The sequence below is a fragment of the Myxocyprinus asiaticus genome, chromosome 7, assembly GCF_019703515.2.
Source record: "Myxocyprinus asiaticus isolate MX2 ecotype Aquarium Trade chromosome 7, UBuf_Myxa_2, whole genome shotgun sequence".
NCBI classification, from domain to species: Eukaryota; Metazoa; Chordata; class Actinopteri; order Cypriniformes; family Catostomidae; genus Myxocyprinus; species Myxocyprinus asiaticus.
The window spans coordinates 38,194,019-38,220,857 of NC_059350.1; the positions used below are offsets into that span (position 1 = coordinate 38,194,019).

At 39.8% G+C, this 26,839-nt stretch overlaps 2 protein-coding genes across 2 annotated transcripts; both read left to right on the plus strand.

Moving 5' to 3' along the window:
* Positions 1 to 6,851: 6,851 nt before the first annotated feature.
* Positions 6,852 to 21,162, plus strand: pdlim3a (PDZ and LIM domain 3a). Its single transcript, XM_051703770.1, has 7 exons — positions 6,852 to 7,023; positions 11,479 to 11,630; positions 12,769 to 12,853; positions 12,971 to 13,158; positions 18,392 to 18,525; positions 18,930 to 19,041; positions 20,723 to 21,162. The coding sequence occupies exons 1-7, from the start codon at positions 6,931 to 6,933 to the stop codon at positions 20,889 to 20,891; spliced, it is 933 nt and encodes a 310-aa protein (XP_051559730.1). The 5' UTR covers positions 6,852 to 6,930; the 3' UTR covers positions 20,892 to 21,162.
* A 4,538-nt stretch (positions 21,163 to 25,700) lies between these two features.
* Positions 25,701 to 26,748, plus strand: si:dkey-256e7.8 (polyamine-modulated factor 1-binding protein 1). Its single transcript, XM_051702249.1, is given in 4 exon segments — positions 25,701 to 25,707; positions 25,884 to 25,909; positions 25,911 to 26,002; positions 26,004 to 26,748. Coding segments are annotated over 4 exon segments (870 nt in total).
* The last annotated feature ends 91 nt before the right edge of the window (positions 26,749 to 26,839 follow it).

Sequence of the window (26,839 nt, forward strand, 5' to 3'; positions counted from 1 at the left end):
GATTATCTATTTCCTCCAGGTCTGATATAACTCTTGGATTGTACTTTAGATTATTATTTTTAGATTATTAATTGCACAGGCATATCCCCTACAAAGTACTGTGATGGTATCAGATGGTGTAACCATGGTATTAACATAATACTCCAAGGTACTTCAAAGCATACCATGGAATTACCATGGTCCTAAACAGTGGTATTACCATGGTACTTTTCTGTATGTTTTGTTAGTGGAGTTTTTGTAATACCATATCAACTTTGAACACACAAGTTTCTTTAGAAAAGAGCTTGCAGCAGCTGAAGCCAAAGAGATATGAAGATTGGATTTACTCTTATACTATTAAGAGTATCCCCAAAATATTTTCTGGAATAAACCAATCAGGCCTTTTAAAATCTGATTTCTGGCAATGTATCTAATCTAAGGTAACATTGTTACTCTGTTGTTTCAAAAGAATAAACTTTTATTATAATAGAGTTCAGCCATTTATATATTCATTTACTCTATATTTAACCCTCAGAGACCCAGAGTAGCAGAATTGCAACATTTGTTGAAAGCAATTAAATAATAACTAATTTTCATTAAATACATGTAAAAAATAAATAAAAGACATAACAATATCTAACATTAGATTTTTCTAGGTGTAGTAAAAATGCAACATTGAGCATAAGGGGTCAAACTTTTTCTAAATTCACGCTATGGAGCCTTTTCAGTAAAGATAAAATATTTTATTTTGCATGTACTTTCATGTGCTGAACTGTGTTGTGAATTCAAAACTTTCACTTACTCTCTGAAAGAACTGGTGAAATTTTGCTACTCTAAATGCCCAGCATTGGAATTTTTCAACGTTTTTCCAAAATTCAAAATTCATTCAAGTGAAACATGCATAAAATGGCCCTGGGCTGCAAAGTCTCACGGCCCATCAACTTTAAAAACAAATGTTTATATATGCTTAAATATGTGGGCCCCACAGCTTATACAAGGCCAAAAAGTATATATAGTGTATATAGAATGTACAGTAGGTTGTATTGTACTGTATTGACATTCATGCTGTCGGTTGATAGTAAGTTGCCAGTGTGTTGTTAAGAGAGAATATAATATAATAATAATATAATTTATGACAGTCCGGTGTGAGATATAAGAGTAAGAGTAATAAAGTACAGTGATGATGTATTTTGATCATGGGAGATCAAGATTTCAAAAGTCTGATTGCTTGGGGGAAGAAGCTATCATGAAGTCGGTTGGTGCGGGTCCTGATGCTGCGATACCGCCTGCCTGATGGTAGCAGTGAGAACAACCCATGGCTCGGGTGGCTGGAGTCTCTGATGATCCTCCGAGCTTTTTTCACACACCGCCTGGTATATATGTCCTGGAGGGAGGGAAGCTCACCTCCGATGATGTGTCTGGCAGTTCACACCACCCTTTGCAGTGCTTTGCGGTTGTGGGCGGTGCTATTGCCGTACCAGGTGGAGATGCAGTCAGTCAGGATGCTCTCTACAGTGCAGGTGTAGAACCGTATGAGGATGTGGCGGTTCATTCCAAACTTCCTCAGCCGTCTCAGGAAGAAGAGGCGCTGATGAGCCTTCTTCACAACAGCTTCAGTGTGGATGGACCATGTTAGTTCCTCAGTGATGTGGACACCCAGGAACTTGAAGCTGCTGACTCTCTCCACTGGTGCTCCATTAATGGTGATGGGACTGTGTTCTCTATCTCTTCTCCTGAAGTCCACCACAAGCTCCTTTGTCTTACTGACATTGAGGGAGAGGTTGTGCTCCTGACACCAGTGTGTCAGTGTGTGCACCTCCTCTCTGTAGGTTGTTTCATCATTGTCAGTGATCAGACCTACCACCATCGTATCATCAGCAAACTTAATGATGGCATTGGAGCTGTGTGTTGCCACACAGTCATGTGTGTACAGGGAATACAGGAGTGGGCTGAGAACACAGCCCTGTGGGGCTCCAGTGTTGAGGGTCAGTGATGAGGAGATGTTGCTGCCCATTCTAACCATCTGGTGTCTGCTTGACAGGAAGTCCAGGATCCACCTGCACAGTGAGCTGTTTAAGCCCAGAGCCCGGAGTTTCTCATCAAGCTTGGAGGGCACTATGGTGTTGAATGCTGAGCTGTAGTCTACAAACAACATTCTCACATAAGTGTTCTTTTTTCCAGGTGGGAGAGAGCAGTGTGTAGTGTAGATGCAATGGCATCATCAGTGGAGCGGTTGTTGCGGTAAGCAAACTGCAATGGGTCTAGTGAGGGAGGCAGCACAGAGCAGATGTAATCTCTGATTTGTCTCTCAAAGCATTTGCTGATGATGGGGGTCAGAGCAACAGAACGCCAGTCATTTAAGCAAGTGATTTTGGATTGCTTTGGAGCAGGCACAATGGTGGACATTTTAAAGCATGTGGGGACTACAGACAAAGAGAGGGAAAGGTTGAAAATGTCCATAAAAACACCAGCCAGTTGGTTCGCACACGCTCTGATGACGCAGCCCGGAATGCCGTCTGGACCCGCAGCTTTGCGGATATTCACCCGTCGGAAGGATTGGGTTACATCCGCTACAAAGACGGAGAGTGAATTAACCTCTGTAGGTTCGGCCGTGAGAGCTCTCTCCATGAGGGCAGTGTTATTTCCCTCAAAACGAGCATAAAAAGTATTTAGCTCATCCGGGAGAGAGGCAGCGGTGTTCACGGCGGAGTTTTTATTCCCTTTAAAGTCCGTGATGATGTTAATTCCCTGCCACATGCTTCTAGAGTTGGTGGTGTTAAACTGTTCTCCAATCTTGTTCCTGTACTGACGTTTTGCTGTTCTGATTTTCAGAGGGCATAACTGGCTTGTTTATGCTCCTCCGCATTCCCGGAATTAAAAGCGGAGGTCCGCGCATCAAGTGCCTTGCGAACATTGCTATTAATCCAAGGTTTCTGGTTCGGGTAGATCTGAATTGTTCTGGTCGGAACGACGTCCTCTACGCACTTTCTGATGAAACACATTACGCTATCAGCGTAAAGCTCGATGTCGTCATCAGAGGCGGACAGGAACATCTCCCAGTCCGCGTGATCAAAACAGTCTTGTAGCGAAGAGTCTTATTGGTCCGACCAGCACTGGATCGTTCTGAGGGTGGGTGCTTCCTGTTTCGGTTTCTGCCTGTAAGCAGGCAGAAGCAGAATGGAAGAGTGGTCCGATTTACAAATGGTGGGCGGGGGAGGGATTTATAGCCGTCCCAGAAGGGAGAGTAGCAATGATCTAAAACCCGGTCCCCCCGTGTGTTGAAACTGATGTGTTGGTGGTATTTTGGTGCGACAGATTTGAAACTGGCTTTATTAAAGTCTCCGGTCACAATGAATGTGGCCTCAGGGTGCGCGGTTTCCTGATTGCTTATAATCCCGTACAGTTCCTTGAGTGCGCGGTCTGTGTCAGCTTGTGGCGGGATGTACACAGCAGTGATAATGTACACCGCTGTGAATTCCCTCGGTAGCCAGAATGGTCGACACAGAAGCATGAGAAATTCCAGATCAGGAGAGCAGAAAGACTTGATAGAATGTACGTTCCTCTGATCACATCAGGATTTGTTGATCATAAAACATACACCACCACCTCTGCTTTTACCTGAGAGGTCTTTCGATCTGTCCGCTCGGTGCATGGAGAACCCTGCGGGTTCAATGGCTGAATCTGGAATCTCAGCAGACATCCAAGTTTCCGTAAGGCAGATAATGCAGCAGTCCTTCGTCTCTCGTTGGAAAGAGATCCACGCTCTCAGCTCGCAGAGCTTGTTATCCAGAGACATGAGCCAGAACTGCCTGAACTCTTTGCCAAGTTTGACCAAACCCACATTTACATGCTGTAGGAGCCTACTGTATTTGTTAAATTCTTCAATATTTAAAGTGTTTGATGTATTATTGCCCCTTTATATATATGCACATTTACACATTTATCATATATTTTGTTACATGCTTGGTTTTTTTATGCATAATTTGTAGTATTTACATTATGTATAACAAACCTTAAAATGGTACTGTCTCTTTAAGAACACTGGCTGTTCAGTGAACATGTTTGGATGAGCTGTTTCTTTATCACAACCCTGCTGTGTTTGAATTAGAGGTCTGCAACCTGACCCGGGCAAGACGGGCCTTTTTCGTGTCAGTTTTTCAAGGACTTTGGTATACTCTAATAATGCTGCTGTGCCTTGTTAAAAATGTGCATGCTTACTATTTCAGTACTGTTACGAATGTTGCCTATATGCTTACAGGTATTAAAAGGGACTTAAATAAATGAAAATCGATTGCATAGATCTCAACTTTAAAAGATAATTAGACCTGTCGTCTGTATTATGACGATGTAATAATACAGTGTGCAGTGAATGTGCACTTCAGAATCTCGTTGGAAACAGTAGGTCATCTGGGTATTTTTTGCCTACTGTTTTATGAATACTGAGAATTCAGACATACAAGAGGGCTCTAGATCATAAATACAAAGGAAGAGAGAGACACAGAGAGATCAAGATGGGTTATAAAAGAATGTGCCTGTGAGACCTCACAAGCCTCTACATCATTCACTCACCAAATAAGGGCAGAATCAGTGAGCTCCATCTCCAGGCCCATACAAGCACCTGGCCAGGCATGCGGCCCACCATGGGATGGGGGGTGTTGGGGTCACAAAAGGAGCAAAGTGTCCAGGCTTTTTCACACAATATGTGAAAGTGGATGGAATGTGCCCCAAAAAAGGGGGGCCTATACAAGTTGGGTGCAATATTGCAAGTCTTCTAAAACTTCTAAAGTTGTATGAATACATTACGGACATACCTCATCCAGGAATGTGGGCATTGTACCTTGACCCGAATATAAGATGAAATAACAACTATGAAAATTATTTACTCTGGTTTTGTTAAACAAGCTCAATTTAAGCAAATGGAACACTTTTCTTGATATACACTGATGAGCCAAAACATTAGGACCATTCACAGCTGAAGCAAATTACGTTGATCATCTCCTAACAAGGCCACATGTCATGGTCTGGGTAGATTAGATGGCAAGCAAACAATCAGTTCTCGTAGTCTCGTAGTTGAATGCAGGAGTAAAGACCTGAGTGACTTTGACAAGGGCCAAATTGTTATGGCCAGATGACTGGGTCAGAGCATCTCTGAAACGGCAAGGCTTGTGGGGTGCTCATGGTCAGCAGTGGTGAGTACCTTAAGACAGTAGTTTGAGGAGAGACAAACCACAAACCAGCGACAGGGTGTTGGGCGCCCAAGGCTCATCGATGTGTGCGGGCAACAAAGTCTGTCCCGTCTGGTCCGAAATGACGGAAGGTCTACTGTGACACAAGTCACAGAAAATGTTAATGATGGTTACAGGAGGAATGTGTCACAAAACACAGTGCATCACACCTTGCTGCATATGGAGCTGCGTAGCCGCAGACCTGTCAGAGTGCCCATGATGACCCCTGTCCACCATCGAAAGCACCTATAATGGGCACGTGAGCATCAGAACTGGACCTTGGAGCAGTGAAAGAAGATCGCCTGGTCCGATGAGTCCTGTTTTCTTTACATCACATGGACGCCGTGTACGTGTGCGGCATATACCTGGCGAAGTGATGGCATCAGGATGAACTGTGGGTAGACGACAAGCCAGTGGAGGGAGTGTGATGCTCTGGGCAATGTTCTTCTGGGAAACCCTGGGTCCGGCCATTTATGTGTATGTCAATTAGACACATGCCACCTACAATACCTAAACATCATTGCAGACCAGGTACACCCCTTCATGGCAATGGTATTCCCTGATGGCAGTGGCCTCTTTCAACTGGATAATGCGCCCTGCCACACTGCACACATTGTTTGGAATGGTTTGAGGAACATGATGAAGAGTTGGAAGAAGGTGTTGCTCTGGCCTCCAAATTCCTCAGATCTCAATCTGATTGAGAATCTGTAGGATGTGCTGGACCAACAAGTCCAACCAACCTCGCAATTTACAGGACTTGAAGGGTCTTCTGCTAATGTCTTGGTGCCAGATACCACAGGACACCTTCAGGGGTCTTGTAGAGTCCATGCTTCGCCGAGTCGGCACTGTTTTGGCAGCACGCGGAGGATCAACAGCATATTAGGCAGGTGGTCATAATGTTTTGGCTCATCGGTGTATGCATTGAATGTGCAATTCAGAATCTCGTTGGAAATAGTAGGTCATCTGGGTATTTTTTGCCTACTGTTTTATGAATACTGAGAATTCGTACATACTACTCCATTGGCATACTGTATTGGAAGTATGCATATTTGGACGCAGCAAGTGACTCATTTTAGATCTTAAAAAAAGGACCCAAAAGTACTCCATGTGACTCCTAGATTATATTTCAAGTCTTCTCAAGGCATACGATATGTGTTGGTGGGAAACCTGAAATAAAAGTTATTTTACACAGCAAACTGTGACTTCTGCATTCAACGCTCTTTCATGCAAGAACATGCACTGTTTCCTTTTTTAGCGTGGATTAAACCTTATGATGAAAACATACGGGTTTTGAACGGCAGTAAATAATGACCGAATTTTCAATTTTGGTTCCATTAGTTCTGAAAACGAATGTGTAATATGTCTTGGTGTATCATACCTAACATTATTATATTGCGCTGATATTGTGATATTGATGTGGTGGTGGTTGGGATTTCATATGTGTGAGTGGAGATAGATTATAAATGGATGTACTCTAGAAAGAATGAAACCAGGACTTAGAAGACAGGGAGGTGAGAGAGATTAGATGGATGAACAGAAATAGAGAGGGAAGAGCATGAGGAGAGAGAAAAAGTGAGAGAAAAAGGTATAAAGAGAGAGATGACCTTCACTCTGGAGGAGTGGTCTCTCCCTCCTCTTTAAAGGATCTAGAGCAAAATAAACCATCACTCTGGAGAGAAACGAGTTGTGACACTCTCTCTCTCACACACTCACACCTGTTAGGGATATGCCGGTCAATGTTGTATTGGACGGACCCGCTCCATGGGGCTTTCGGCTTATTGGAGGAAGGGACTTCAGCCAACCTCTGACCATCGCCAAGGTGAGTGTGTGTGCATGAGTGTGTGTATGGTGATGCCATTGTGCAGTGCTTAATTTCTAGTATTATGTTTGTACATTTACCCTTTTGTCATTCATAGTTGCAATTGAGTTTGTCTATAAAAAAACTGACTGTTAGCAGTGTGTGTGTTACAAACTGGTAATTACAAAGGTATTATGCTATAAATATGGTTTATGAGGACATTTCTAGTGTCCCCATAATTCAATTCACTTAAAAAACAGACTAAACGATGTTTTATTGAAAATGTAAAAATGCAGAAAGGTTTTTGTGAGGGTTTGGTTTAGGGGTAGGGGATAAAATCTATGGTTCGTACAGTATAAAAATCATTATGTATATGGAGAGTCCTCATAAGGATAGCTGCACCAACGTGTGTGTGTGTGTGTGTGGTAAAGAACTCTCACCGGTGCACAAGGGCATCTTGACTTATTTACAGAAAAAGCAGCTTACATCACCCTTACAGACATTAGAAAAATACACTTCATCAATGACTGCAGACATGACTGCTGAATCACTGATCTGTTTTGGGAAGTGTCTGTTCATAATGCCCTGTGCTGTAACATATGTTTTTAAGTTTTTAAGAATGCTCTTTTTGTCATATATCAAGAAATCTGTCCATTTTTGCTCCTTTCAAAACACAAGGATGACTCACAATGCATAACAAGAATTTGAGAATACTGATAGAGGAATAATAGAATAGAAACAGGGTGAAATATGACAGAGACAACTTAACACCAAAAATTCTGGTATGAATTGAGGACTGCAGCAATCCCTTCATACCAAGTACAAAGAGAATATTTTATGAGGAACAATGGCTATTTTGATGCACTGTTTTTGTTACTCTGTGTGTGTGTGTGTGTGTGTGTGTGTGTGTGTGTGTGTGTGTGTGTGTGTGGGTAGGTTTAAGTGGTTTACGAGGACTTTTTTAGGTTACAAACTGGTAATTACAAGGGTATTATGCTATAAATGTGGTTTATGAGGACATTTCTAGTGTCCCCATAATTCAAATCTCTAAAAAAACATAATAAATAATTTTTTTTAATTTATTTTTATTTTATTTTTTTTTTGGAAATATAAAAATGCAGAAAGTTTTTCGTGAGGGTTAGGTTTAGGGGTAGGGTTGGGGTTAGGGGATAGACTCTATAGTTTGTAGTATAAAAATCTTTATGTCTATGGAGAGTACTCATAAGGATAGCTGCACCAACATATGTGTGTGTGTGTGTGTGTGTGTGTGTGTGTGTGTGTGTGTGTGTGTGTGTGTGTGTGTGTGTGTGTGTGTGAGGCTAAAATTGTTGTTGATGAATCATTCATGCTGGAACATTTGGATCAACACCTGTTGTAGTAGCTGATTTGTGTATTCCACATCTAAACAAATGTTAGAAAGAATGCAATGGAGAAAGGATAGACTGATTCAAACTGATTTAACTTTAAACCAAAACAGTTGATGTGTTGACAACTAAATCTTCACCCAATGATCAACTTATTCACTATATATATATATATATATATATATATATATATATATATATATATATATTGCTACAACCTGAAATGCACAATGAAGTTATTGTGCTGTTCTGCTTGCCCAGAGGTTTAATACTTTTATTCTCTGTGCAGCTCTAGTTTTGGATTTCTACTTAGCTATAATGAGATTTCACACTTGGAACATTCTCTGCTCGCTCTGCGGTTCAGCATGACAGTGTTACCTAATCTCAACATCACAAAGCCATTTTTGGTCAAACACTCTCCTGTCCTCTGTCTCTACGCCTTGAGATTTGTTTTTACTTACAGCTAGCACTGTAACCTGGACTTTATTAATCAAAGTATGCTTGGAAACCATGCCTGTGTTATCGACGGCAAATATGGACTGTGTTCAAAATGTAAGAGCTGGATTTGTTGGCCTCAGAAATGACAGTAGACTGCGCAGGACTTGCTGTAGGACAAAGAAAGTTCATTTCAGTTATGCTGGAGGTCTGTTCAGTTCAGTTCAAAATTCAGATGTATTACTAGAAACTTGGAACCCATCAGATTTGAAATGCATTTTGATTGAGGGTCTGTTTACACTTCATCACTTTATGCATCTCGATTGATCAGATTTTATCTGATTGGGTGTGCACATTCCATTTACACTTGACAACATAAACGTATCTTTGCAAAGCAGATACAAGTTGCAATCCACAATTTCAGCACTATGCAAACATTACAAAGTTAATTTCCATGATGATGATAGTTAGATAAATTTGCTTTAATTATTGCGCTACAACAGCCTGTATGTGCTACATTTTCTTTGTTGTCTTTGGGCTCCCAAACTTCAGTATGTTGGACGTAGTTCCATTTAGGAGGAGTAAAGCTTGTGAGGCTGAGCATCCATGTCTGGATTTATGCCAGAACAGAAGTCAGCTGTCTTATAACACTAATTGAAAACATTGTATTTAACACTGTATTACTCCTGTTTTCCCCCAAAGCAATTTATTTTTATGGTTATATGTAGAATTATTTGCCTTCTTCTTGTGAGAATACCAGTACATCCATAGGTTCACTGAGCATGCTTCGCTCCTTATAGCTCCATAGCTGGTTTAAAGTGTCAATACTGACAGTACATTCGGGATGAATGGATGTGAGACTATAACACATGTACCATACATGTTCTGTTATCTGTTTAGTCTTGGTCCTTTTTGCTGGTTTCTGGGTAATTATCTATTAAGACCAGTACGTAAGTTCAATACCAAACCTGTGCCATTTTCTCAGAGACCCCACTACACCTCGACTGCCTTATGATGTATGACTAATGCATTGATCTCCATTTGGTTCTTATACATGATGTTCAGTGTAAATAATAGTTATCTAAAAAAAAAATGTTAAAAAAATTGTTGACTCAAAGGGATAGTTCACGCTAAAATAAATAATCTCTTATCATTTACTCACCCTCATGCCATCCCAAATGTGAATGACTTTCTGTCTTCTGCAGAACACAAACAAAGATTTTTAGAAGAATATCTGAGCTCTGTAGGTCCATACAATACAAGTAAATGGTGGCCAGACCTTTGTAGCTCCAAAAGGAAATATAGAAACATAGAAGTAATCCATAAGACTCCAGTGGTTACATCCATATCTTCAGAAGTGATATGATAGGTGTGGGTGAGAAACAGATCAATATTTAAGACCCTTTATACCCTAAATCTTCACTTTCACTTTCAGATGTAAAAGTGAAAGTGGAGATTTAGAGTTAAAAAAAGGACTTAATTTGTGATCTGTTTCTCACTAACACCGATCATATTGCTTCTGAAAATTTATATTTAACCACTGAAGTCATATGGATTACTTTTATGTTTCCTTTGTGATTTTTGTTTACCGTTACAGTCTAATCAATAAAGTTGTCATTAATAAAAACAACCAAGTGATCCAAATTAGACATCCAAATTGAACAATACTTGAAATGTCACATTTTGGAACCATAACTCAAAAATATACACTACGTTCTTTAAACTTTGGCTTTGAGTACTACTAACTCAAAATTATCAAGTACAAAATTGCGGCTGTGTGGAATACCCATAAGCCCTTGTGCTTTGATAAGACGAGAAATATAATAATTTTTATTAGAAAATTAATATAGTTTTAATTCTTATGACTGTTGTTGTTGTTTTGTTGTAGCTGGTTGATATTTGTGATCTGTGTGAAGTCACTACTATGGTGATTAGTTTTACCTTTGGTGAACTTGGAGACTGTTCAATTTAAGTCATTCATCACAAAAGTGCAGATTTCTGTGCACTATGAAATAATGAGTAGAATCCAATGTGCCATATAACTAACCAAGATTCCAGTCATACATTTCCAATTTAAATAATTAATAATAGTTCACTTTACTAGAGAAAAATATGCAAACCAATTGCTTAAAAAAAAAAAAGTAAGGCCAACTAAATAAATTTTACAGTGTTCCGTGCATGTAATGTAAGCCATATAATGCGATACATGAGCAGTTTCATATTTAATGTTTGGTGCTTTGCTCTGAAGCTGATAACAGCAGGGCTGCAGCACTGTTCTGGAGTATTTTCCCCAACATGTTAACTGTGGAAAGTAGTTTACATGAGTGCACATACCAATGATAGCTACCTAAGACTTATATGTACACATACGCATACAGACAAACAAATACACAGTCATTCCTAAGATATAAAAGACATGCAGAAAAGACTAGCTTATACTAGCATGAATTTTCATGTTGGTCCAGATTGGTTTGTGCCGGTTCAGTGAGGTCTAGTTGGCGGACCAGCAAAGCCATGATGTTTACAATTTGTATCTTTCTGTATATAAATGTTTTTAAGGACGATGTAGCACTGCTGGTGTTCAATAGGAATCATTGTTAGAGCTTTGCTCTTGCAAACACTTCCAGCTAGCTCCAGCTGGTCTGTGCTGATGTTGGCTTTCACTCTGTATTTTCAGATATCCCCAGGAAGCAGAGCTTCAAGAGCCAACCTCTCTCCTGGAGATATCATCCTTGCAATAGATGGAGTTGCTGCAGAAAACTTGATGCACTGCGAGGCTCAGAATCTTATCAAGAATGCAACCTATCAGCTCACACTCACTGTTGAGAGGTCAGAGGTCACCGTATACTTTACACACATGAATTAGTGAATTCTCCATATCTGGGCTTCCATCCACATATTTGTATACAAATTTTGGGATGTCACACAAAAAATGCTGCACCGAAACATCAAGATGCGAATCAAGTTTCCAAAATGCACATAAAAGACGTATATGTTCGCTTGAGGTGGAAAACTTTTTGATTCAGTAAGAAGACATGCGCATAAACTACTATGGAAATATATTCCGAGCATATTCCAAAAGAATGTATATAGGAATATACAGTACAACAGATGCGCATCAAAAAAAGTCATGTGAATTTGCCATAACAACCCATCTGATTCACTTCAAAAATTCTTTCAATTAAATTTAATTAAAATAATTAATGTAGCGACAGGAATGTTGCCCACTGTAACGAAGTAAAAGTAAAAAATAAAATCAGTAATTTGAGTAAGAGTTAAAAGTACCCACCATTAAACCTACTCTTAAAAATCAATTTTTTCCAAAAAGTAAATGTTGCACGTTACTACCCACCTCTGCATGTGAATACATAATTTGCTCTAAACCACAAGTAATATATTACATTTAATAAAAGAGCTACAGTGGCTTCAACTTCCATTTTCATTTCAAATTTTTGCCAATTTCCCCAAATGTGACGATTTTGTTCTCTTCAACACATCACCTGAAATGCTGTTTTATTCGCAAATCTTTTTTGCAATATTCCGATTATACACGTTAATTCAATTCGCAACTTTGATGGAAGCATGCTTGATGACAACTTGACCAACTTTCGAAAAGTGGCACATGATTTGGTACACTGCAGCCACACAAGGGCCAATAACAAATTAGAAGGAACCAAACACACACACATAATATCACAAAAGCATCTGCATATTTATAATATTATTTGTCATTATGTGGGGAAATCTGAATTCATTTTAGAGCGAGATAGATCAGTTACGAAACTTCTCATTTTATCGCCTCATTAGGATGAATCACTTATGTTGTTGTATTCCTCATTGTAACTAACTTTGGATAAAAGTGTCTGCTAAACAACTAAATGTAAGATCAATAATACCATTGATCATTGTAATACAACATTTGTGGTTAGTTTCTTATTTTGAAAGTGATTATATTATTGTCTTGCAGACCAGAGACCAAACTGTGGTCACCCAGAGTTACTGAAGACTGCAAAACCAATCCATTTAAAATGAACCTAGAGGCAGAGAAACAAGTATGTTTGTGTTTTCATATTTTAATTTATTATATGTGTGTCTAAGTGCATAATGATATCATAGTTTTATATAATTTATGATGCAGAAAACCAAACTCCCATCATTGTGCCTGACAGGACTACAGACCAATAGGAACAGGCCATAATCGCAAAGCAGCCCCCTTTGTAGCAGCAGCCAACATTGATGACATGCGACAGGTGGTGAGTCCAATCTACAACTCCCCTATTGGCCTTTACTCTTCAGGCAATATCCAGGATGCCTTACAAGGACAACTCAAAGGCCTCATCCATAACAAACTAGAGAGGTAAGTGTTACAACCCTTCAGGGAATTTCACTCACATGCCTGAACCAGAACTGCCCCCATAACATTTCAATCCAAATCCCTCTTGGAAATGATCAGAGCATGGGTATGTTTATAAGAATGTTAGCAGCACTGAGCTCTTCAGGCAACATAATTCACATAGCATGTAGGTGGATCCCATGGAGGGCACTAATAAAATTAAGTATTAAAATAGACCTTTTTTTTTTTGACAGAGAAATCTAATTAGATGTTACTTTTTCTGTATTTTCTGGGCAGACAAATAAGGATAAAATGCATGTATACATGTTATGCAATGCAGTAAACACCTGGGCTCACTTTAGACATTAAAACAATAACGCTGACAATGAATGAAATAAACACTTGGAATCAATTTAGACTAGGGGTTTGAGTCTTTGGGTTGACAGCAAATCAATTTAGTTTACAATTCACTGGTTTTCAATTTTATTCAAAAAGCGATTTTTGAAAATTCAGAACAATTCATTTTGATTCAATAAACTGTTCAATATGATTAAATTAACATGACTGATTCAGTATTTTTTAAATTAATCTCAGATTCTTCAAATACCCAAATGTATCTTATATAAGAAAAAGAAGCCTAAAGCTAAGACAAGCTCCTTCAGACTATACACTCACTAAGCACTTTTGAGGAACACCTGTACACCTAGGTCTACTTATTCAGGTGATTATCCAATCAGCCAATCGTGTGGCAGCAGTGCAATGCTTAAAATCACGCAGGTATGGGACAGGAGCTTCAGTTAATGTTCACACCAACCATCAGAATGGGGAAATAATGTGATCTCAGTGATTTCAACCGTGGCATGTTTGTTGGTTTCAGACGGGCTGGTTTGAGTATTTCTGTAACTGCTGATCTCCTGGTAATTTCACGCACAACAGTCTCTAGAGTTTACTCAGAATGGTGCCAAAAACAAAAAACATCCAGTAAGCGGCAGTTCTGCAGCCAGAAACGCCTTGTTGATGAGAGAGATCAATGGAGAATGGCCAGACTGGTTCGAGCTGACAGAAAGGCTACAGTAACTCAGATAAACAATCTGTACAATTGTAGTGAGCAGAATAGCATCTCAGAATGCACAATATGTCAAACCTTGAGGCGGATGGGCTACAACAGCAGAAGACCACGTCGGGCACTTTATAAGGACCATAGTGTTCCTAATAAAGTGCTCAGTGTGTGTACATTGCACCAAAAGTAACTTGACAGGAAACACATTATGAACTTGGAATATAACAAAGAGAATGTGGAAAAACAATGTGTAGACTATATGAGTGAACAAAGATGGGAAGGTTACTTGAAAATAAACATGAAAATAATTTAATATGATTACTTTTCTTTACTTTTGTATTCCTCAAGTCCACATTTGTAAATAAAGAAAAGAGAAAAGCAATACAAATAACTAGGAATAGTTCACCCAAAAATGTAAATTCTGTCATCATTTATTCATGCATATTGTTCAAAACCATATGATTTTCTTTCTTCCATGGAACACAAAAGATGTTAGGCAGAATGGCAGCCTCAGACACCCTTTAGAATCAGAATCAGAATCAGCTTTATTGCCAAGTATGCTTACACATACAAGGAATTTGTCTTGGTGACAGGAGCTTCCAGTGTACAACAATACAAAAACAATACAAAAACAGCAGCAAGACATAGACAATAATAAAAAATAAAAAAAAATAGTTATACACATACATATATACACACACACACAGACACACACATACATACATACACACATACACATACGTAGTGCAATCGAATACAAATATGTTATCTGTTATGTACAGTGCAATGTTTTTTTTTTTGTTTTTCTTTTCCCAGAGGAATGAAATGGCAGAAGAGGTTGGATATGTTGGATAAATATAAAAAAGACTAAGCTGTGTATTGCACATAGTTATTGCTCAATGGGGCAATTTAACTGTTCATGAGATGAATAGCCTGAGGGAAAAAACTGTTCCTGTGCCTGATGGTTTTGGTGCTCAGAGCTCTGAAGCGTCGGCCAGAAGGCAACAGTTCAAAAAGGTAATGGGCAGGGTGAGTGGGGTCCAGAGTGATTTTTCCAGCCTTTTTCCTCACTCTGGAAGTGTATAGTTCTTGAAGGGGGGGCAGGGGGCAATCGATAATCCTCTCAGCAGTCTGAACTGTCCTTTGTAGTCTTCTGATATCTGATTTCATAGCTTAACCAAACCAGACAGTTATTGAAGTGCAGAGGACTGACTCAATGACTGCTGAGTAGAACTGTATCAGCAGCACCTGTGGCAGGTTGAACTTCCTCAACTGGCAAAGGAAGTACAACCTTTGCTGGGCCTTTTTCACAATGGAGTCAATGTGTGTCTCCCACTTCAGGTCCTGTGAGATGGTAGTGCCCAGGAACCTGAATGACTCCACTGCTGCCACAGTGCTGTTTAGAATGGTGAGGGGGGTCAGTGTTGGGGTGTTCCTCCTAAAGTCCACAATCATCTCCACCATTTTGAGCGTGTTCAGCTCAAGGTTGTTTTGACTGCACCAGACAGCCAGCTGTTCAACCTCCCTTCTGTATGCAGACTCATCGTCATCTTGGATGAGGCCAATGACAGTGGTGTCGTCTGCAAACTTCAGGAACTTGACAGAGGGGTCCTTGGCAATGCAGTTATTGGTGTAGAGGAAGAATAGAAGTGGGGAGAGTACACATCCCTGGGGGGCACCAGTGCTGATTGTACAGTGAGTTTCCCCTGTCTCACAAGCTGCTGCCTGTCTGTCAGAAAGCTGGTAATCCACTGACAGATAGTCATGGGAACAGAGAGTTGGTGTAATTTATTCTGGGATGATGGTGTTGAAAGCTGAATTGAAGTCCACAAAAAGGATCCTTGCATATGTCCCTGGTCTGTCCAGATGTTTCAGGATATGATGCAATCCCATGTTGACTGCATCATCCACAGACCTGTTTGCTCGATAAGCAAATTGAAGGGGATCTAGAAAGGGTCCAATGATGTTCTTCAGGTGGGCCAACACCAGTCTCTCAACTGATTTCATGACCACAGATGTCAGGGCGACAGGTCTGTAGTCATTAAGTCCTGTGATTTTTGGTTTCTTTGGAACAGGAATAATCATTGAGCGTTTGAAGCAGCATGGGACTTCACACTGCTCCAGTGATCTATTGAAGATCTGTGTGAAGATGGGGGCCAGCTGGTTAGCACAGGATCGAAGACACGCTGGTGAGATGCCATCTGGGCCTGAAGCTTCCTCGTCTTTTGTTTCCGAAAGACGCAGCTCACATCATCTTCACAGATCTTAAGTGCAGGTTGAGTAGCAGGAGGGGGGAGGAGGGGGGTTGCAGGAGGTGTTGGTGTTTGTGTGAAGTGAAGGTCAGAGGGGTGTGAGATTGGGCCATTCAAATCTGCAGTAGAACACATTCAGGTCGTCAGCCAGTTGTTGGTCCACCACAGGGTTGGGGATAGGAGTCCTGTAATTTGTGAGTTGTTTCATGCCACTCCACACTGATACAGGGTCGTTAGCTGAAAACTTGTTTTTCAGCTCCTCAGAGTATCTTCTTTTAGCCACTCTGATTTCCTTGTTCAGTGTGTTCCTGGCCTGATTATACAAGACTTTATCCCCACCCCTGTAAGCATCTTCTTTGGCCTGACGAAGCTGCCTGAGCTCTGCTGTAAACGACGGTTTGTCGTTGTTGAACTTTAAATAAGTCCTAGTAGGAATGCACACATCCTCACAGAAACTGATATATGATGTATCAGTATCTGTGAGCTCGTCCAGGTCTGTGGCTGCAGCCTCAAAAACACTTCAATCCATGCAATCGAAGCAGGCTTGTAGTTCCCACTCTGCTTCATTGGTCCATCTCTTTACAGTCCTTACTACTGGCTTGGTTGATTTTAATTTCTGCCTGTAGGTTGGAAGAAGATGAACCAGATAGTGATCAGAGAGTCCCAAAGCTGCTCTAGGGACAGAGCGATATGCATCCTTTATTGTTGTGTAGCAATGATCCAGTAAATGTCTGTCTCTGGTGGGGCATGTAATGTGCTGTTAGTATTTGGGTAGTTCACGTGTGAGATTTGCTTTGTTAAAATCCCCAAGAATAATAATAACTGAGTCCAGGTATTGTTGTTCTGTGTCTGTGATTTGATCAGCCAGCTGTTGCAGCGCTGTGTTCACACATGCATTTGGCGCGATATACACACTCACCAGAATAAACGAGAAAAACTCCCGCGGCGAGTAGAAAGGCTTACAGTTAATAAAGAGTGCTTCCAAATTTGGAGAGCACATACTCTTTAACATTGTTACATCTGTACACCAACTTTCACTGATGTAAAAGCATGTTCCACCGCCTCTCGTTTTCCCCGTTAACTCCGCGATGCGATCCACTCTGAACAGCTGAAAACCCGGCAGACGTAATTTGCTGTCCGGAATGGCTTCACTCAGCCAGGTTTCTGTGAAGCACAAGGCAGCAGAGGTTGAAACGTCCTTGTTTGTGCGGGTGAGGAGATGTAGTTCATCCGTTTTGTTAGGAAGAGAGCGGAGATTTGCAAGATGAATGCTCGGCAGGGCTGTTCGAAAGCCGCGCCGACAGAGTTTGACCAGCGCACCTGCTCGTCTCCCTCGCCTGCATCTCCTAGTGTGTTTAAACAACACAGCCACGCCTCCAACTAAAATGTCCAGCAAAACATCTGAATATTCAAAAACCGGGAAAAGACTGTCTGGTATAAGCTGTCGAATGTTCAGCAGTTCGTCTCTGGTAAAACTGACTGGAAAAACATTACTAAACACAGGACAAACAAACAAAAAACAACAAAACAATAGGAGCGCTCCACACAGAGGCAGCCATCCGCGGTCATCATGATTTTGTGAATGGGGAAATAGAGAAAGCTTCAAAAGTCTTGGGCAAGAATACAGTTCAACAACATGTAAATTCACCAATAAATCCTTTACTTTCAATGTATGAAAAAATTAAATACTAAATGAAACTGAATGGTGACTGATTAACTTAACATTAACATACTGCCTACTCTCCTTTTGGAAAGAAAAAAAAGAAGAAAAAAAGAAAGTCATACAGGTCTGGAACAACATGGGGATATTCCTTTTTTGGAATATACTGAATATTCAGTGCAAACGCATGCTAAAACACACATAATGTCAAATAAAGATGGTCTCACAAACAGAAGGACTAGCCATACATAATCAAAATGTGTGTGTGTGTGTGTGTGTGTGTAGTCCGAGGACCCTGACCAGTATAGAAGAGTCCGAAGTATATCAGATGCTGCAGAGAAATCAGGACGAGGAAGAGCCCCATGAACCGCGACAGTCAGGATCTTTTAAAGCCTTACAGAGCTATATCAACAGTGAGGGTATGACACACACACACACACACACACAACCTCAGAACTGTGTGAACAGTAGGGGTGGACCAGACACACTAACAACATCAATATCAGAAAGGGATTGCACAATATAATATACAATAAACAATATACAACATACTCTGACATGCAATACACCATATTATATACTGTACAATACATCAGACACATACACGACCCCTTTCACAACCTTTAAGAATGCTGCAAAATTGAGAACAAAAGGCTCACATACACATTCACACACATTCAGCCCTAACTGAATATTATATGGCAACATCTATATTTTATTTTACTACTTTAATTTTCAACTCCAAGTTTTTTTCCTTCCTTGTCATTGTTGGTATTAACTGACAGATGATTTGTAATGGGATTCAGATCCTTTTTATTGACAGGTTCACTTCCACTAGTGACGAGGAAAGTTCGTGCCCCCACGACCAAGCCCTCTGCACCCGCGGGGAACTTGCACAAGCTTCCAATGTGTGATAAATGTGGTAACGGCATAATGTAAGTCATAAAACTAGAGCTATTGCGCTGTGTCAGAACCTGACACATCTGAAGTGTGTTACTTTTACGGTATTAAAATACTTTCTCCTATTCCGTCTTAAAGGAATAGATCACCCAAAAATGAAAATTTGCTGATAATTTACTCACTCTCAGGCCATCCAAGATGTATCTGAGTTTCTTCATCAAAACAGAATTTAAGACTTTTAGGATTTCATTTCAGGTCTCCTCCTCTAAACAATGCAAGTGAATGTCCTCCATTTTTTGACGGTCCAAAATGCATATTTAGGGTGCATCAAAATAATCCACACAACTAATTGTCATTGTTCACATCGTTTTTTTAATTTTATTAATATCATTATTTGGAAATTATTTGTTTTTATTTTATATTGTTTAAATTACACACTTCAGCTTTAAAGGTTAACTAAGTAATTTTTACTACTTAAAGGGATAGTTCATCCAAAAACGAAAATTCTCTCATCATTTACATCTAAGATGTGTATGACTTTCTTTTTTCTGCTGAACACAAACAAAGACTTTTAGAAGAATATTTCAGCTCTGTAGGTCCATACAATGCAAGTGAATGGTGGCCAGAACATTGAAGCTCCAAAAAGCAGATAAAGTCAGCACAGACATAATCAATCAGACTCCAGTGGTTTAATCAATGTCTTCTGAAGTGATCCAGTTGGTTTTGGGTGAGAACAGACCAAAATATAAAACCTTTTTCTCTGTACATCTTGCCAATGCAGCCTTTAGGCACGATCATGATTTCAAGCTTGATTACACTTCCTAGTGCATGACGCATGCACAGAGCGCTAGATGGTGCTATAGGAAGTGTAATCAAACTTTAAATCATGATCGCCAAGGAGACTGCTCACAATATGTACAGTGAAAAAGGAGTTACATTTTGGTCTGTCCTCACCAAAAACCAACTGGTTTGCTTCAGAAGACATTGATTAAACAACTGGAGTCTGATGGATTATGTTTATGCTGACTTTATCTGCTTTTTGGATCTTAAAAGGACTGATCACCATTCATTTGCACTGTATGGACCTACAGGGCTGAGATATTCTTCTAAAAATCTTTGTTTGTGTTCAGCAGAAGAAAAAAGTCATTCACATCTAGGATGGCATAAGAGTGAGTAAATGATGAGAGAATTTTTTTCTTTTTTGGGTGAACTAACACTTTAAGAATTATTCAGTCTAAACATATGAATAGTAATTTTGATAAATATATTTAAAGTGATGCACACTCACATGAGATGAAAAAACTAAAACATAACTGACAACACTTGCAAATGAACTGCGAAAATTTATCAGCCATAAATATATCTTACCGTACATGAAACTGTTGCATTATTGATGTTATTAAAATTAATTTTTGTGATGGGATTATATAGCTGTTTTTTTTTTTTTTTTTTTAAATGAATTCAATATGGGAGGAAAATACACCCAGCAATGGTATTTGTAACCGAAAACTTTAAAGAGATACTGTATCCATGCTGATTGGTAAAAAAAAAAATTGGCATTTTAAGGTCCAAGAGCACTGTTGTTTGTATCAGTAAATAAAACATAATGAGATACATTAAGTGTGTCTTTAACTTCATACATCCAGATTTATATTTCTATCCCACTTCCTCTTTTTCAATAGCTCTATTTGACTGTTTCTCTGTCTATTTTCTCAGTGGGACCGTTGTGAAGGTTCAGGACAAGTATCGTCACCCAGACTGTTTTGTGTGTACAGACTGTGAGGAGAACCTCAAGCAGAAAGGATACTACTTCATAGACAATGAGCTGTATTGTGAAACTCATGCTTGTGCTCGGGCAAAACCTCCTGAGAGTCCAGACCTTTGAACTTCATATAGTTTTGTCTTCTGATTACATGAGTGAACCTACTATGGGTTGACCATTCTTGAGTGAACGAACATCTTATTTTAACCAGTCACACAGGTTTCATCACAAATCATGCTTAATCACAAAAACCAGATACTGAAAGACACAGGAGTTTATGCATAGTGTGTTGGCTGATTTTTGTTTGTGATGTGTGATGCAGTGTTTTGCACTTTGTAGGAATAGAGTGTGTTGACTGAAATACATTTTCTGAATAAAGATTTTGATTTTGGAGTATGATGATATTTAATATGTCCTTTTATTTGGAGTGTTTGACATAAATGTCCAACAAGACACAATGTTCAACAAGAAAACAAGTGGTTTTGTGACTTTACATTAGTGCCAGTTTGCATTTTATGTTTGATTTGCCTACAGATTATAGGACAAACTATGAAATTCATAGTGATAGTTATAAATACATAGCCTACAACAATCTCTTAATTCCTTAATTTGTAAAATTCAGCCATTAAATCTACAAATATGCAACTCAAAAGTAAATCATAGTACCTTTGGTAACAACAAACACACGTTTAATACCTATAAAAACACTACTTGTTGAACAATAGCAGAGTATACTGTATCATTTGGAACGAGATTGTTTCGTTCGTGAATGAATCTGTGTTTTTTAACGAATCGGCTGAGTGGTTCAGTGACTCGGTTATAATAAACAAGAAAAAAATCATTCATTTGCTGCCACCTACTGACGTATCGTAACCTGCAGAACTGAACAAATCAAATAGGTTGGCAAACGGGTTCAAAAGATTCGAATCACTGAAATTAATCAAAATCCGAACAGAGATGAGTGGCCGTGGTTGGAACTTGGAACCTGCTTCAGAATTTGCTCGTGGCATTGCCCTAAATACACTGACTACACTCCTCAAACTACTTACCTGTAAGTTAATAGAAGAGGTTGGATAGCTACGATCAGTTACAAATAACTTTAAGTTTTCTCTGATTTTTGTAGTGGTAATGTCCCGTTTCATCCACAGATGGCCGTTTATCCTACAATGACAAAGTAGATATTAAGCTACTTAAAATTAGCTGGCTTATCGTTGTAATTAGGATGAGGGGCCATTCACAAAGGACACGTTAATTCATTCCATCTATGCTACTGTTTTGTGCACTCACATGTAACAGTAACCAGCTGGTAAGTAGCTCTGCAGTATATAAACCTCACTCCCCTGGCCTCAAGAAGTGCACCTGCGACTGACGCTATGTGTTGTAGCCTTTAGCTTCCTCGTTAGCACGCTTGTCTCCCATGCCAAAGACACCGGTTCAAATCCTGCTCAGAGCAGGTCAAGCAGGACTGGTTACACATGCAGTGATTTTTTATTCCATTAAAAAAACAAAAAAAAACAACAAAAATAAATGTTTTTTTAGACATACAGAAATTAATGTACATACATTCACATGAGATGAACGGCCCACATATGGTTCTTTTTCTTTGAATTTGCCATTCAGGCCTGTGCTATTATCACCTTGTTCAGCATCGCCCCTTTTCCGTGCTGCTCTCTTTTGAATCTTGTCATCGAACTTCCTGTTTGTATTGCAATGTACCAAACTCTTGGGAGGCTATTTCCAGTCATGCCAGTGCAGCTCCTATCTACTTGAATGAAGTAGAAAATCTCAAAAAATGGTTAGTCAAGATTATGATGAAAGAACATATTTCAAATCAGCAAACAAATTTGATAATAATGGAATCATAAATTGTGCTTCTTTACCTCATATTATGCTAAAACACACAATTTTCCCAGCTTGTACAGCTAATGTGCATGCACATTGGTGAATTGATTAACAAGGTGGTGTCTGTATCTAAAAGGTGACTGGCTCTTTTACCTGAAAGGCGGGACTTCCTTTCTACATCCGTTGACCGCTGGGCGCTAGAGCTTCTTGATTGGGCGTTCCAATTTCTCCCATTCATTTAAATAGAAGTGGCCCATCTCTGCTAAATACTCTCTGAGTGTACTGAAAGAGTCGATCAAAATGGATTATGTGTACAGTACAGTAAGTATTTTTCACCAAGAGTTAATGATGTGAGTCTACACCACCCCTTTAATACGTGAAAATGCTTGTGAGGTATTTTTTCTGTCACTCTAAATGTTTGTTTTTTCCGACACCCGCTGAGGTAATTTGGACCTCGCAGATCAAATTCAGACAGCTATGACACGCTGCACTTTTTCATGAAAAAACTTTTGGTTTTTAAACGTGTAATTCCGTTTAATTTTTAGGTTCAACTTATTAATAATTTGTGTTAAAATGTGTAGTTGACATGAAATTTCCAACAGTGACAGCTCGTATATGTAAATTCATAACATAAAGAAAAGTACAATTGTACTTTTTAAAATTAATTTGTGAACGGAATATAAAATAAAACATACACTTTCACATGTATATATGTATGTATGTATGTGTGTGTGTGTGTATAGTTGCACCCTTCCCCGTCCAGGTTTAACACTCAAAAATCTGCTCACCTTAACAGTAACGCGATGGGTGAATGACTCGAAAAGATGGCCAGAGTTTCTTCTTCTTCTTCTTCTTTAGGTATTATGGTGGGTTGCGAACCAACTTATAGGTGCATACCGCCACCTTCTGTGATGGAGTGTGAAGATATATATTTCTCCCTATTCCCTATATCCTACATTTTAATCCACTGCTCCTAATAAATCTCATAATTGCATTCATTTGTTTCCCTGCATTTGGACCATCATTTAAGATATTGCTTATTATAAATTCTTGACTTCCTAAGGTTTGTAATTCTTCCTTAAGACTCCTCCTTTCTCTTTCATATGCAGGACATACCATCAACACATGCTCTGATGGCCAGAGGTGTCTTACAGAGATATTTGTAATGACTTTGTGTTGTCTCTTGGATTTTCATGAGCACGGAAGAATATCAGTAAATAACCTGTAAATCCACTTCACTAGCTAATTACACTTTGACATCAACACCACAGATATCTGTATAGAACCGCTAGAACGGAAGTTCCGAGACAAAATTTTCAAGATGGCTGCGCGCTAGTTTCTCTGGCGCATAAGGTGATAAGTAATTAGCAAATATGTTTATGATACGGTTTGTCCTTTTTTTTTCTTTTTTTTTTTTTATCACTGACAAAAGACATTACTTAGTTTTGTATGATTGTCACCACTACAGTGCATCCGGAAAGTATTCACAGCGCTTCGCTTTTTCCACATTTTGTTACGTTACAGCCTTATTTCAAAATGGATTCAATTAATTATTTTCCTCAAAATTATACAAACAATACCCAATAATGACAACATGAAAGAAGTTTGTTTGAAATCTTTGCAAATTTATTAAAAAGAAAAAACAAAAAAAATCACATGTACATAAGTATTCACAGCCTTTGCCATGACACTCAAAATTGAGCTCAGGTGCATCCTGTTTCCACTGATCATCCTTGAGATGTTTCTACAACTTGATTGGAGTCCACCTGTGGTAAATTCAGTTGACTGGACATGATTTGGAAAGGCACACACCTGTCTATATAAGGTCCCATAGTTAACAGTGCATGTCAGAGCACAAACCAAACCATGAAGTCCAAGGAATTGTCTGTAGACCTCCGAGACAGGATTGTATCGAGGCACAGATCTGGGGAAGGGTACAGAAACATTTCTGCAGCATTGAAGGTCCCAATGAGCACAGTGGCCTCCATCATCCGTAAATGGAAGAAGTTTGGAACCACCAGGACTCTTCCTAGAGCTGGCCGCCCGGCCAAACTGAACGATCGGGGGAGAAGGGCTTTAGTCTGGGAGGTGACCAAGAACCCGATGGTCACACTGACAGAGCTCCAGCGTTTCTCTGTGGAGAGAGGAGAACCTTCCAGAAGAACAACCATCTCTGCAGCACTCCACCAATCAGGCCTGTATGGTAGAGTGGCCAGAAGGAAGCCACTCCTCAGTAAAAGACACATGACAGCCCGCCTGGAGTTTGCCAAAAGGCACCTGAAGGACTCTCAGACCATGAGAAACAAAATTCTCTGGTCTGATGAAACAAAGATTGAACTCTTTGGCCTGAATGGCAAGCGTCATGTCTGGAGGAAACCAGGCACCGCTCATCACCTGGCCAATACCATCCCTACAGTGAAGCATGGTGGTGGCAGCATCATGCTGTGGGGATGTTTTTCAGCGGCAGGAACTGGGAGACTAGTCAGGATCAAGGGAAAGATGAATGCAGCAATGTACAGAGACATCCTTGATGAAAACCTGCTCCAGAGCGCTCTGGACCTCAGACTGGGGCGAAGGTTCATCTTCCAACAGGACAACGACCCTAAGCACACAACCAAGATAACAAAGGAGTGGCTACGGGACAACTCTGTGAATGTCCTTGAGTGGACCAGCCAGAGCCCAGACTTGAACCCGATTGAACATCTCTGGAGAGATCTGAAAATGGCTGTGCACCGATGCTCCCCATCCAACCTGATGGAGCTTGAGAGGTCCTGCAAAGAAGAATGGGAGAAACTGCCCAAAAATAGGTGTGCCAAGCTTGTAGCATCATACTCAAAAAGACTTGAGGCTGTAATTGATGCCAAAGGTGCTTCAACAAAGTATTGAGCAAAGGCTGTGAATACTTATGTACATGTGATTTATTTATTTTTTTTATAAATTTGCAAAGATTTCAAAGAATCTTCTTTCACATTGACATTATGGGGTATTGTTTGTAGAATTTTGAGGAAAATAATGAATTTAATCCATTTTGGAATAAGGCTGTAACATAACAAAATGTGGAAAAAGTGAAGCGCTGTGACTACTTTCCGGATGCACTGTAAATAGGGTGCAGAAAATAAACAGAAGCTTTACTTTTACCATATAAAGGTAACAGAGCAGAAACTCCATCAGGAACAAAGAACATCATGGAGAAGAATGCACAAACAAGTGGAGGAGATCATTCTAATGTTATGGACAGCAAGACAACAATTCCACACCTTTAAATAAATATAGCAGTGAAACATGAAACAGGCTGCCATTGAGGAAAGTCTTGCAGCTAAGTCAACCCATCAGCCTCAATTTGCAACCATTGAGACTTACTTAGAAAGGTGCACAGAGTTAGAGAAGGAAAACACAGGAGAATTATTGCAGGGAGAGCAAAACAGAGCTGCAGGAATTTGTGAAGAGATTTAGGGAGTTTAAAAACATCAACAACAGCCTAGTCTTGAAGAACAAACAGTTGCTTATTAAGAACCAGCAAATGCGGCAAAGGATCACAGAAGCCTTAAAACAGAATAGACCAACTCAATCTGAAGACCTAGAGAGAATCACCGTGTGCTGTGAACACCACTGTCAGGAGAAGAAGCAACTAAGAGAAGCAATTATTCAGCTTCAAGAACAGGTAAAGCACTTAACAGAACAAGTCATGGAAGCTCACAGAATACAAGGCAAGACTCTACAGGATTTAGAAAGGATCCATGAGGGTGTAAACCAAGAGAGGAAGGTCCTAACTCAACTACAGCAGGAAAACCAGACTCTTAGGCAGAGACTGGAGCACAACTGTTAGGTCATAAAAGATGCTGAGGGTAGAGCAGAGAGAGCTCAGAAGGAGCGGGCTGAACTAGAGCACTGCCTGCTCACTTTGCAGACTGAGAGGAATCTACTGTGGCAAGAAGTAAGGAGGCTCCATAAGGAATATATCAGCCTCACTAACCACGTCTCACTGCAGCTGAAAGAGTACAAGGCTGCTAATCTCTCAGCTGAAGTGAATGATATGAGGCTTTCAGGGAAGGCCACAGAGAGCATTGCAATCCAACACAACAACGTTCAGCACCTTATAGGTAACACATGGCTAAAACATTTTGATTATGATCATTAATTACAACTTCTTTTGAACTGTTTTCTGGCTTGATAGGAGACACAAAACACAGCAGTTATCGAAGAAATGAGAGAGACGAGATACAATAATT